The sequence below is a fragment of the Pezoporus flaviventris genome, unplaced genomic scaffold (assembly GCF_033815535.1).
Source record: "Pezoporus flaviventris isolate CSIRO_AGI_PZ_B2104156 unplaced genomic scaffold, CSIRO_AGI_Pfla_v1 ptg000015l, whole genome shotgun sequence".
Taxonomy (NCBI): domain Eukaryota; kingdom Metazoa; phylum Chordata; class Aves; order Psittaciformes; family Psittacidae; genus Pezoporus; species Pezoporus flaviventris.
Window position 1 is genome coordinate 14,169,732 of NW_026892563.1, and position 12,878 is coordinate 14,182,609.

Genomic DNA, 12,878 nt, shown 5'->3' on the forward strand with positions numbered 1-12,878 from the left:
TTTTTTTAAGGAAATGAAATCAGTAAGCCCATGTTAATGCATTATACCCAGTGAATGATTACAGATAGAAACTGCATACAGTTCAGAATTTCAATCTTCTGAGGCTTTTGCTCTCCAAAATTAGCTTCCAATTTATTTTGTCAGGTCACCCTTTCTTTACCTCTATTGTTCATTAGACTCAGAGAAACTGCTGTCTGAAAAAGAAAAGGCCTTTTCAGTTCTTCTCTACCTAGCTTTAGAAGCCCTACATTATAAGAAAAAAGTAAAGGTTTGTTTTGAAACTAAAGCAGCAGCCCTCCAACTGTAGCAGCTGTAAGACAGAAACGTTATTTATTTGGGTTTTATACACATTTGCACAGAACCAAGCTATACTAAGGAAATTCAGGAAGACCTGAACTTACTAATCTTTAAACCTTTCTCCTGCTGCAGAAGCTCCTGCACTGTAAGTCACTGCCGTTGTTCCCTGTGCCATTAGGAAATACCAGAATTAATCAACAGCTATGTTTCAAACTTCAATCCAGCTTATGAAGTCCATTCCTAATGTTCTTCCTAATATATCTATAGGCTCATGACATTTTTTTTGTCCCTTTTGTCAAAGACACCACAGTAACTTTGCCCTTCAGTAGCGGGCAGAAACTTCTCAGGAGAGATTCAGTCTCGCTTCTATATTTCTACCTCCATTAAAAGGTCTCCCTCACACCAAAGATCTGAACTTCAATCTCAAATTTAAATTTAAGACCCTGATTTCAAATTGCACTGGAGATGTGAAACCAAGCGCTAAAGCTGCTCCTGCAATTTTTAAGCACCTTTTGAAGGCAGTGATTAACTTTGAAAAAGGCTGCATTTCAGAGACAGGTAGTAAAAAAAGAAGTTTGCAGGATGGCAGTGAGAAAAATCAGAGTTTTGAGAAGGCTGCATGCCGGGTCTGATCTCTTCCCTCTCCTCCCCCTGTCAACGCGCTCTTGCAGCGACATGATTCTTTTCAGGCTTTTTTCCCTCCTCTGTCAAGATGTTAGTTTTGGAGACGGGTGTTTGTTAGCAAAGGTTTTTTTCAAAACCTGGAGAGCTGCACAAAGAAGAGGTGAAGGCAGGACACTCCTGACACATCAGGTCTATCTGTCCTCCCCAGAACAGGCTGTTCTGAACAGCACTGCCGTACCCACACAGGGGGGCCACTCATTATAACATCCTCCTAGCTGCACTTTCTATCTGCCTTCAGGAATGGCTTGCTTATGGTTTTTAGTGATTTTCTTCAAGAACACCACTGAACGCTTGCATGATACTTTCTAGTAATTTCCCTAAAACACTGTAACAAAACCAAAGTGGCTAAGCATAATTTTTCTTGTGTTTTCTTTGTCTATACACTGAAAGCCAACATGAAACATGAAACATGAAACATGAAAGCCAAGCGACATAGAACAGTTTGGGTTGGAAGGGACCTTAAGGATCATCTAATTCCAACCCTCCTGCCATGGGCGGGGATGCCTTTCACTAGACCAGATTGTCCAAAGCCCCATCCAACCTGGCCTTGAACGTTTCCAGGGATGAAGCAGTCACAACTGTTCTGTGCCAGTGCCTCACCAACATCTTAGTAAAGAATTCTTTTCTTAACATCTAATCTAAATTTATGCTCTCTCAGTTTAAAACCATTTCCCCTTGTCCTGTCACTACATATCCTTGTAAAAAGTCTCTCTTCAGAATTCTTGTAGGCCCCCTTTAGTTACTGGAAGATCGAGATAAGCCCTGAGCCTTCTCTTCTCCAGGCTGAATGAGCCCAGCTCTCTGAGCCTGTCTTCATAGGAGAGGTGCTCCAGCCCTCTGATCATCTTCATGGCCCTCCTCCGGACTTGGTCCAACAGGTCCATATCCCTCTTGTGTTGAGTGCCCCAGAGCTGGGCACAGCATTGCACATGGGGTCTCATGAGAGCAGAATAAAGGGGCAGGATCACCTCCTTCGACCTGCCGGCCACGCTTCTTTTGATGCAGCCCAGAATAAGGTTGGCTTTCTGGACTGCAAAAAAGTCCAGCTATGACAGGCACAAGGACTGGCCTTTGGTTATTCTGATTGTATTCCCTGCTAGAATAGCTGTGCCACATCTCTCGGAAAAGGCATATGGTCAGGCAGCTGCCCACTGGTCTGTGCTGTCTTAAGTAACCACAGGAAGGTGGTCCTAGGTCTCAGCATAAACAAGTTGATGCAACTCCAGTGTTTTTATTTCCCAGATAATTAATAAAGGGAATACAACAGACGGAAGGCTTTTGATCCCCATTCCACCTGACCTATTTAGGATATTACCAAGGAGCAGAATTTGATTGTCATCATGGGTGTTTCTTAGAATTATACAGATGAGTTCAAAGACAAAAACAGAAAGCAGCTTTTCACTCCATAATACCAGGAAGACTGTGTGATGGAGAGAGTAAGCAAAAGCTGTTAAGCTATGTCACAATAATGTGTTTGATTTATTAAAAATAAGAGCAATCATTTTTATTTGTATTTATTCTAACATTTTTACTTAAAAAATTGGCAGGGCAATTTAAAAGGCAGATTTGATTCTGAAGTAAAGTAAGATATGATTTTTTTTAAAAATTCTTTTTTTATTTAAGCAGCAGCATTCCTCTCCCCCTGTTATTGGACTTCTTTATTTCTCTCTCTCCTTCTCAAACATGCACACTTTACTCTTTACCCTGGCTAATGCTGTAAAGGCAGCAGCTCTGGGAAATGAACTAGCTTCGCCTGTGGTTCATACATCATTACAGCTGTTAACCAAGTTCCACTATAAAAATCTTTATTACACAGGAGAACACAGAGGCATGCAGGAACGCAGCTTCATTTCCAGGTACCAGGTTGAGTTTGTAGGGCAGGAAGTTAAAAGGCTTTGTCTTGCTCTCAGGTTGAGACTAAGTCTGCTAGTACACACTGCAACAACACACAGAAGACAATCTCCTACTTCCCACTGCTCCGCATGTCAACCAGTACACAGGACTAAGCTATCTTCTACTTTGGCCAGTGGTTACAATCCGTTGTGTGATAATGGTACCTCGTGTTCTACAGCAGCCCAGGGCTGCTACAAGGAAGGCAACACATTGCTACTTACACACTGGAGCTCATGGTGCTCAGGCCACTGAATTGTGGAATTTTGTCTGTTACCAACAGCAAATGCTGTCGTGCACACCTGCCGTGGAGACAATTTTCAAACCTGAACAAAAATGTACAGGTGTTATCACTAGTGCTTGGTCACTTGCCAAGAAAAAGGTCAACCCAAAGGCTCACCAGAGTGCAGATGAAAGTTAACTTCATCTGGAACATGTAACACACGCCAATATTCATAACTACAGCTGTAGAGAAATTTTCTGAACTCTTTCTCCCCTCACATACATTATTTATCTCAGCAGTTTAAATGAAAAAATCTGGTGCTTTAAATCATGCAAAATGTTTGTGGTATTCCCTGAAGGACTTTGCATACGTGGAGTAATGAGAAGATTATCCTGTGACAGATAAGCTGAAGCACTGTGACTGTATGAGATGCTATCTTGCTACAACACTTATCTGACTTTTGGAAAGTGTGACCACCTTTGGACTCTTCTGTGTTATTTGCAACCAGAGAGCCACCAAGAAGAAAAATGAATGAATTAAATGAAAATCTTTCTAGTCATAGAAATGTACCGGTGGGACTGATGAATCATTTTCTGACATGCCTCACATTTCACTCATACCCATAGCAGACATCTACCACACAGCATAGCAAATGAAAGTATAGGTCTTTTCATACCATGCTTATGCAGTATGGTAATATTGCCCTGAAGACCTTCCAAATTGGTATGGTATGCTCTTGAAAAAAAGCTACAACTATCGATTTCTTATGCTGCAAACACCAACAGTCAAGGTTTCTGTATCAACAAGTATCACAATGGAATTTCAAAAGTAAAGTTTCCAATTACGTAGGAAAAAAGTGAAAGAAAAAAACCTCCCAAAAGATTTCAAAGTTGCAATTTCCAAAATAAATCTGAAGCCTGCAGTTGAAATAGACACCCTAGTATATTATTTTCTATGAGAAAAAACTATTGCTGCCAAAGGCAATCTTCAAAATACACCTCCTGCTGGCCTGATGTATTTTGTTTTCCTTAATACTACCATGACCTTTTCAACGGTGGACACACAGGACCTGACCTTCCATATAGTGGCTTAGCAGGTAAGCCTTTTGTTTCTGTAGAAGCCCCAAATGGCTGATCTTCTCTGGTATAATGCTCCCTATGGCAGCAAAATGAGAAACTTTGGCCTTGACATGAGCCTAAACACAAGCCGCAGCACAGTGGCGGGCTCCAAGGTGCTCTTGCATGGACCACTGTTGCAGGCAGACACACAAATAAAAATAGCTGCCAAAAGGATCCAATTACTTGTTCCCTGTCAAACGGCAGGAGCTAGCTTTTAATGCAAGAAGGCTTATGCTCCCGCTCAAGTAGAGAGGTGACTCTCAGTTCTTGAGTTGTCATCTGTTCTTTAAAACAAAAATGCCAGTGGGAAAAAGTAGTGCTATCAAGCAGCTTTAGATCCCTAGGAATGGATTCATTTGTGTCTCTATGTAGGAGAGGCTTACTAAGTGTTACTGCAGCATTAATACCTTTCCTCTTTTTAAATAAAACCAGAGTAGCAACAACTTTGAGACAAGCATTTTCCATAAATACATGTAGTCTAGCTACAGCAGTTTTTGCTAGTAAGTAGGTACAAAAATAAACCAGCCATAAAGCTAAATAAAATCAACTAATTTTAGTGCTCACAAGCTGAGCAAAGGGGACAAAATCTACAGTAATTTATTTTTCACAATTCTTAATTATTAGTAAGCAGTGGTGAGGGGAAAAAAACGATTGTAGAGTGCAATTACTGTCTTAACAGATTCCCTTCAGAAGAGCCTTTTAATTATGACACATAAATTGTATTCAATGAATTGTGATTTTCACTTGAAGAAGTTGGTGTTTTTTTCCCCCATCTAGCCTATTTTCCTGAAATTCCCTCTCCACCATACCCCACAGATTTCATCTATCTGAGGACTCTCACAAAAAAAAAAAAAAGGCAAAACAAACAAAGGTCTAGAACTTCTGTCATCTGATGTCCTCCCAGAAAAATACTCTTAGACATAAAAAGACAGCAAGAGCAGAAGGAAGGACAGGCAAAAGGAAGATGGAGAGAAGAACTCTTGAGGGAGGAACGAGAAGAGGGGAAAAAAAGGTATTATTTTATCAACCTGTGGAAAAAGAGGGAGCAAACACTCACTCTGGCCCAAGGTTTTCTGAGGCCACAAGAGCTGACTTTGCTAAGCGACTGCTCTCAGGTGTACGTGGCTAAAAGCCCATAGGATAGACATGCCTGGAGGAAGACTGTCAAAAAGGCGAGCACATGGGCAGTAGCAAGTTCAGCAGCCAAACTTCCATCCCAAGGGGAGAAAGTTTACCAAGCTCCTCAGCAAGGCTCTTGGCCGTTTCTGGGCTGCTGCAGCCTTTGCTGTGCACAGCATGCAGCCGCTGCTGTAGCAAAACCAAACTGCGCAGTTGATGCAGACATGCTTTAGGTGCTGCCAGCAGTAATGGAGCTTGCTCCGTGTTGCGGAACCACCCATAAAAGCACAGGAGATCGCTCATGCGGAGGTTCCCATTGTCACAACCAGACTGTTACCAAGCAGAGTTAAGCTAGTTTCTACTAGCTCAGTTCTTTAACGCTTCAATCCAGTCACATGGGTAGCTGCTATGTAGGCATATGCAGAGAAGAGGAGACGGAGCTAACGTTATTTTAAAACTAAGGGAGTTGATGTGCAGAAAGTTGCGAATAAAATCTATTTTAGTCCTGGACTATTTCAAGTGCCTTGAGGGACACTGAACTAACGGATAAAAATTGAAATATAAAACTTTTTATTATAACAGCAGCCTGGTATCTGCAGAAAATGTACTACATTTGCTTCATGAATTCAGATCTCCAGAGCAAAACCAGGCTGAAAAGCAGCAAGATGTATGATAGTCCCATCAATGGCAGGAAAAAACACTTCCTTTCTCTGAGGCAGCTGAGTGCTGCCTCCCTTGCTTTGAAGATCTGTCTTATTCTGGGCAAAAATAGGAGCAACAAGTTCCTTCATTTATTTACACAAATTATGATTAAATCTGTATTTTAGAACCAGTAAGAAAAGGGAGAAACATGTCTGATTCATACTGGAGATGCACACAGGCAAGGATACAACATTCTATCAGCTTCTTTTTTACCTAATGTGGCTATACTTGGCAATGACCAGATAACATTTCAGGTCAGATTCACTTCACCTACAATAAGTGAGAAATTTTCACAGATGATAAAATGTGGAGGCAACATAATAGCTAACATGTCCTCACAGACTTGAAGTTTCAAGCGCTCTTTATGGCAATAAAGACCCCTGCAAGGCACAGTAGTTTTTAAATCTGTCTTGCCAGACACTATCCCTAGAGCTCTAAGCCCTGTGGTTAGAGGAGGGGAAACAAAACCACCATCACAAAATAGAAAAAAAAGAAAAACAGTCCTTCATAATCCCAAGCATCCAAGCATCCAGGAATTCCACATGGCCTTTCTTTTGTCCATTTGTTCATTTCCATCTCATTTCTGTTCCAAATCCCAATTAATTTACTTCTTATTAACAGGCAAAATAGTTATTTGCTCACCTTCTACTTCCCCTCTTTTCAAATTTAACTGATGTTTTTGCCTTCATGGAGAGTGAAATTCAAGGAGTGGAGAAAAGCGTGAACCTGATACCTATTGCCACCACTCCTATTCCCCACCACGGACCTTTTGCCCCAACCCACCAGAATCCAAATGCACAATTGCTACAGTCAATGACCCTGGATTATAAAGCTTTCACTGTTTCTCTGAAGGAGAGAACTAACTTTTAAAGGAGCAGTTAGTGGGGCTCTAACCTGCCTGACCCTGGGACAGGAGCACATCCTGAGGAACAACCATGATAAGCCTCTTCCATTCAGTGTCACCCTGCGCAGATAAAGCAGGACACTGCATTGCACTTACAAACACAGCAAGGCAAAGCCTTGCTACAAAGCAATAACTGTGCTATACTAAGGGGAGCTACATTGCAATTAATAGTCACGCTTTAGATTATTTTCGTAGTACAGGCTCCACTACCTCCATTCAGTTCCTTTTGCAAGGGCTACTTTTGTATGGAAAGAGGTGCCAGAATGCTGATTTGTAAAGGCAAGGATCTTTCTGTCAACACAAACCTGGTATGTTTGTTTGCTTTATCTTTGCTCAAAAAACACTACTCTCCACCACACCACAGTACTGTATTAGTCACTACTAATTTACTAGTAATAAGTTCAGCACTAATATTAAGGTCAGTTTCACCTTGTCCTTTTTATTTTGCATGCATCCAACAACAACAACCCCCAAGACCTACCCAACTCATCATGTAACGACAGCAATATTTTGCATTTTGCATTTCAATAGTATTTCCATGAGAGAGACCTGGAGGGATCTTGACACTGCCACCTCAAAACACTTCAATATGCCAAAGCATTTGTCTTTGCTTCTCAGGCCTCCCTTTCAACTTTCATGAAGAGCTCAGAAATAAACACAAAAGACCCACGTAATTATTAAAAGAAAAAAAAAAGAAAAAGGAAAAAAAGAATGAAAGGGAGAGAGAGCTGAGCTGGAGGTTGCCTTCTGGTACTTGAACCTGGAAGGACCACATTTTCAAAACTTCTGTATCTAGAAAGACAGTAAACCCCCTTTCGGCTAAATTAAGAAAGCAGAGCTTAGCTTCTTAGGGAATAGCACTGCTCCAGAAATTGGGCCCTTATCACTTAATATAACAAGACTAGTGAAGCGATGAAATTACAAGAGCAGTTGAATCTTTCCTCATAGGCTTCATTCCTTCCAACACTCAGGAAATAAGAGTTATCAACAGTTAAGGAAGAATGGCTGCACGTTCAGAACTCACTAATATGTGTGTTCATCACCTTCAAAATACCAAGCTGTAAATTATAAGAGTACATGACACACTTGAGGTGTTTAATATATATCCTTCTTTATCCTTCTTTTATTTAATAGCCAGAAGAAATTGAAGCAAATATCCCCTCCAATCAATTACATGGGAACTGGAGTCTGTGTTTCACAGTGAAAACCATTAGACCTTAAAACGTTGACCTTAAAACTCAGAGCAAGTTTACAGGCCAGGTTTTTATTCACCCCCTGCACAGAACAAACTGCCATTAGGAAAAACAACAGACCATACCTCTTCATGCATAGAATGAAAAATTGACACTGAAATTTCAAAAAGGAGCCATGGCATTCAGAGCACAAATCAGATCCTATCGTGGTTTCAATCACACCACAGCTACGTGACTCTCAGCTCTCAGAAGGCACATGCCCAGACTCTCTTCGCAATGAAGTTGCAATAATAACATGTACCTGGTCTCAATAAAAACAGAATTTGGAAATACAGTGGGCCTGGCAGGACTACCGCTACCTCATGCAATGATAACTAGCACAAGAGGCAAGATGAGGCAAGAGTACTTCCTTTGCAAACATTTAATGCACTCCAGATGGACTTCAAGAAAACTGTGAAGAACATGGGGTGCTTTGAGAGTCTGACTATTCTGTTGGTCAAAAGCTCATTCAAGAAACAAAATTAATATGAAGAGAGCTGCAGTGATAATAGTGAAATAACCCCAAATGATCTTTGACTGAATTCCTCACAGTGCTTATAATCTCAGCACAGACAAAATAATAAAATATAGAGCAAGGGAATTCCATTAGATTATTTAAAGAAGAAGTAAGAACAGTGCACACAATTCATATTGGGCTCTTGCCATCTCTGAGTTAAATCTGGACTTGGAGAAGTGCACCTACGTGTAAAGCACATAATCTGTCAGAAGTAGGACACAATAATACATCCATGAAATAAGAGACCAATCTATCACACTCTTCAATACAACAGACCTTCTTTTTCACCTTTCACACATTTCTTAAGTAGGTCTGTATGTGAATGAATGAGGATTAATGGGGTTAATGACAGTTGACACCTACCTGGTAGCTAGTCTGGAGATCTGATACGATTAGGAAGGACACTGTATTGTAAGACTGGAAAGGATCGGAAATACTTTGGCTGCAAACACTTCGTAAAACTGGATTGACTGCATTTAGGGTTCCTCTTTTGAAAATAAAATAAATTTGACTTCACACAGCTGCTCTATTTTTATATTGTCAGAACAAGTGTTTCAGAACTGCCATTGTGAAACTCAGTTCTGTGCTGTATTTATCTGCTATATGACAAATCAGAACTGGAACGTAAGCCAAATAGTCTGCCTCAAATGACCTGAAAAACAATTTTTTTTCGTAGTAGCTTCTTTCCAAGAACAGAAATTAAACAAAAAAAAAAATCTAAAATTGCAATTGAGCAGTAAAGCTGAAGTCTTTCACAAACACTGCTGGCCCAGTAGCTTTCAATGCTTAACACACACAACACACACACTTTCAAAGTCACAGGCACCAGCACTACTGCAACTATGACATTAAGTCTTGTGCCTCTTCTCATAACCTGCTATTTGGTCTTTGTCCACTACAGCCTTGTTTGCGTTTAACTATCCCCTCTCTGTGGCACCATCTGGAGCAGCAGCTCTGCTGCCCACCTTTCTGCTCCGCAGAAGTGAAGCCGTGCTGCTCTGTAGCTCTTCATCATTGCTTCATCCTTCTTCCTCTTGGCAAAATGTCAGGCAGCATTAACCCCTGTACAGTTTCGGCAGTCTTGAGAGAGGCCTGGGTAAGGAAGGGTGCTCATCTGGAGGAAAGTCCCATGCTGGAGGGGTGCAAGAGCAAAGGAAGATGCCCAAGCATGACTTTACACTGAAGCTTCTAACATAAGGGAAAGCCAGGTTGGGAGGAGATTTAAATCAATATGAGACATCTTTCTTTTTCTACCTGATCATGGCTCACTCTGACTCCAGCAACTACTTGCCCAAGGAGCTTAAGACTATTCCAATGCTTGGCAGTATCAAGATACTTGCTTTTAGTACCAGCGCTGTGAAGGATGCAAGTAGCACTAGCCTGTAGTGGCTTTGCAGCTTTATACTATTCATTGTGAAGCAGAAAAACAACAAGTACATTTGTGATCTTTAAGTCTTCCAGTTTCAGGCAGGGAGTGAGATAACAAATTCATCTCCATCAGAAGTAGAGAATAAATTTTAACTGCACTCTACTGAGTCACTATACGCCAAGATCTGATTTTGGAAACACAAGTGCATTTATAACCTTGCTTACAACCTTGGTGGGCCTACTCTTGAATAAAACTTCACATGCGCTAAACACCAGTGGCGGTCTTTTAAATAATTAACTTTGCAAGATCTCAGAACTAGTTCAAAATAGTAAAAGCTTTGCAACCAGATTCAGATTTTTTTTCAGATGGAAAAAAAATCACCAAGGCGTTTATCTGAAACCTTACATCACATGCAATACAAGTAATACTAGCTGTTAAGTGTAAGTGAAGTCTCCAGGTGCACTGAGGGCAGCACATTTCTCCCTCTTAGACCTCTAGTCACATTATTAAAAGCCTATCATATTTTTCCTTCTCCATTTCTTCCAATTTCAGAATCCCCCATGACATATAAGGAGATGATAGGCTTGACAGTCACTTTTTCTACCTAAAATTATTTTTTCATTTAAGACATCCTGAATTGGATTATTAGTCCTATCAAACCCGGTACCTTGATTCTGGCAGAAACCAACACACTCCCTGGAGTAATGAAACACACACAATGCCAGGCTAATGGAGCTACTCAAATATGCAGCACACAACACGGAAGAAAAATTATTTCATGGCCTCTGTGGCTATCGGGTCACACCTTGATACATCAGTCCCAGTTAGCTTTCGTTTTTTAAACTCCTTTTATTGATCATAAAATAATGCTACACTTTCTTAATACATGTATTGATCTTACCATCATGTATTTCAATTATGGTGACGATGTGACGTCAAGGTGTAAAAAAGATTGCTCACAGAAGTCCAGAAATGTGACAACGGCTGAACACTTTGCTGGCTAGGCTTTTTGGCATTCAATGACTTTTTATTATGTAGAGGAGCCAAAGAAGAACAAGGGTTTGTTGTTTGTTTTTTTTTTTTTGTGTACACTGGGAACGTAAGGACCTAAACTCCCAAAGCAAACATGAAGTTCTGAAGGAAAGCCCTGAGGGCTTTCAAGAAATTAATCCCCACTCAGCTGACTAGTCATCCCCACCAGCAGCCCAGCACCGCTCCTCCTGGGATCTCATGACACAGATGAAAGAGCAACTACGCTGCAAAAAAACTTCAGCAATGCTGGCGAAAGCATACGGGGGAGATTGAAGGAAACACGGTCTATTTGAAAACAATTATTCTAAACACACGCATTCTTTGTGTAGTTAATCAGTAACACATGAATTCCCGAAAGAAGGGGCTGGTTTTGCCTGCCCATCACTTAGTTTAGCAGAAAGATTTCGAGTGATTCTGCCGGGAGGATCTTTCAGAGCACCCGATCACAATGAAACGCAGCTTAAAAAATGAAAGAATGAGAAAAGCACCCTCTGACTCCAAACCACAGCCATTTCGACTGACAGAACAGCTCGCTTCGAACCAAACCGCTATCAGACACACACAGCCTGAAACCGGGCACCAGCCCCGCAGAATTTCCCCAGCAGTCACCGGCCATCGCACCGGGGGGCACCTGGAGACGAGCCTCCCGCCCGGCCCAAAAGAAATTCGTTGCCGCCGCAGCCGCGCACGAGCACCGTCTTTTGGGGTAGGGAGGGGAAGGGAGGCGCCAGCATTGAGCAAAGGGAGAAAGTTGAGTTTGGGCCGAGGGGGGCGCCGGACTCCCGCCTACCGAGTAGAAGTTTGCCTCCCCTTCTAGTCGTGTCCCCCCCCCCCCCCCCCCCCCAAAAAAAAAACAACCCACAGCTCCCGGCCCGCTCCTACCGCCTGCGGTGGGGTCCCGATCAGCATCTCCAGGTAGTAGCCGCGGCCGGAGTCCCCCTGAAGATTCTCCACCATAGCTAAAAGGTTAAGGGTGCCCCCAGGATCCGAAGCCAAGGCCAAGCCGTCCGCGCCACCGGGGGCCTCCGGCTGCCGGCTGCTGCTTGCCGGGCGCAACACCACCGGGGCGGGTAGCGACCCGCTGGGGGCGGCCGGACGGGACACGCGGAGCGGGAGGGAGAAAAAAGCGCGGCAGGGCCCCGCTGTGCCGGCCAGGAGAAGGAGGAGGCAGGGAGCCGTCAGCGGCGTCCCCATCCCGGCAGCAGCGCGGGGGCCGGGGGCGCTTCCCAATTGCAGCGGCTTCGGCCGGAGGCAGCGGCCGCCTGGCTGCTAGACTGGAGCAGCCGGGGCGGAGGGGGGAGGAGGCGGAGGAGAAGGAAGGAGGGAGCGGCTTACCCACGCCCCGGCTTCATCTCCCCCTCCTCCCGAACCGAGCTCCTCCTCGCGGTTCTACCGACTGCCCGGGGACCGTGCGGGAAAGTCGCTCCTGACCGGCACCTATGGAGAAACTTCCCGGTTCGGTTTAGCCTAGCCCGTAGCCCCGGAGCGTGGCGGCGCGATGGGGAGAAAAGTTTCCGAAAGCCTTAAAGGGAGAGCAGCGGAGCGGAGGAGAGGGGATCCCCGCTGCGGGAGACGGCCGGGATTACGGTCCCCTCTCGGTGTGGCTGCGGCTCCTCGACCCTCACCAGCGCGGGGGCCGGCTTAGGGGTTCGCGCAGGCACCCGCCTCAGGACCCCGGTGGAGCGGAGTCTGTGGCTGGGCGGGGGGGGTAAAGGGGGGAGGGGGAGGAGGAGGAAAAGAAGAGGAAGAAGAGAAGGGGTTCGGGGCCGCTCGGGGACGCGAGTGCGCCTC

At 43.6% G+C, this 12,878-nt stretch overlaps 1 protein-coding gene across 2 annotated transcripts in view; it reads right to left on the bottom strand.

Moving 5' to 3' along the window:
• Window positions 1-12,430, bottom strand: part of BACE2 (beta-secretase 2) — a 47,572-nt gene extending 35,142 nt beyond the window's left edge. The window contains exon 1 of one of the 2 annotated variants that reach the window (XM_061453538.1): window positions 11,970-12,430. In XM_061453538.1, the coding sequence (XP_061309522.1) occupies window positions 11,970-12,281 (312 nt within the window). In that variant the 5' untranslated portion in view covers window positions 12,282-12,430. The remainder of the gene's footprint in view (window positions 1-11,969) is intronic. The other variant, XM_061453537.1, reaches the window with a different exon arrangement.
• Between the last annotated feature and the right edge of the window lie 448 nt (window positions 12,431-12,878).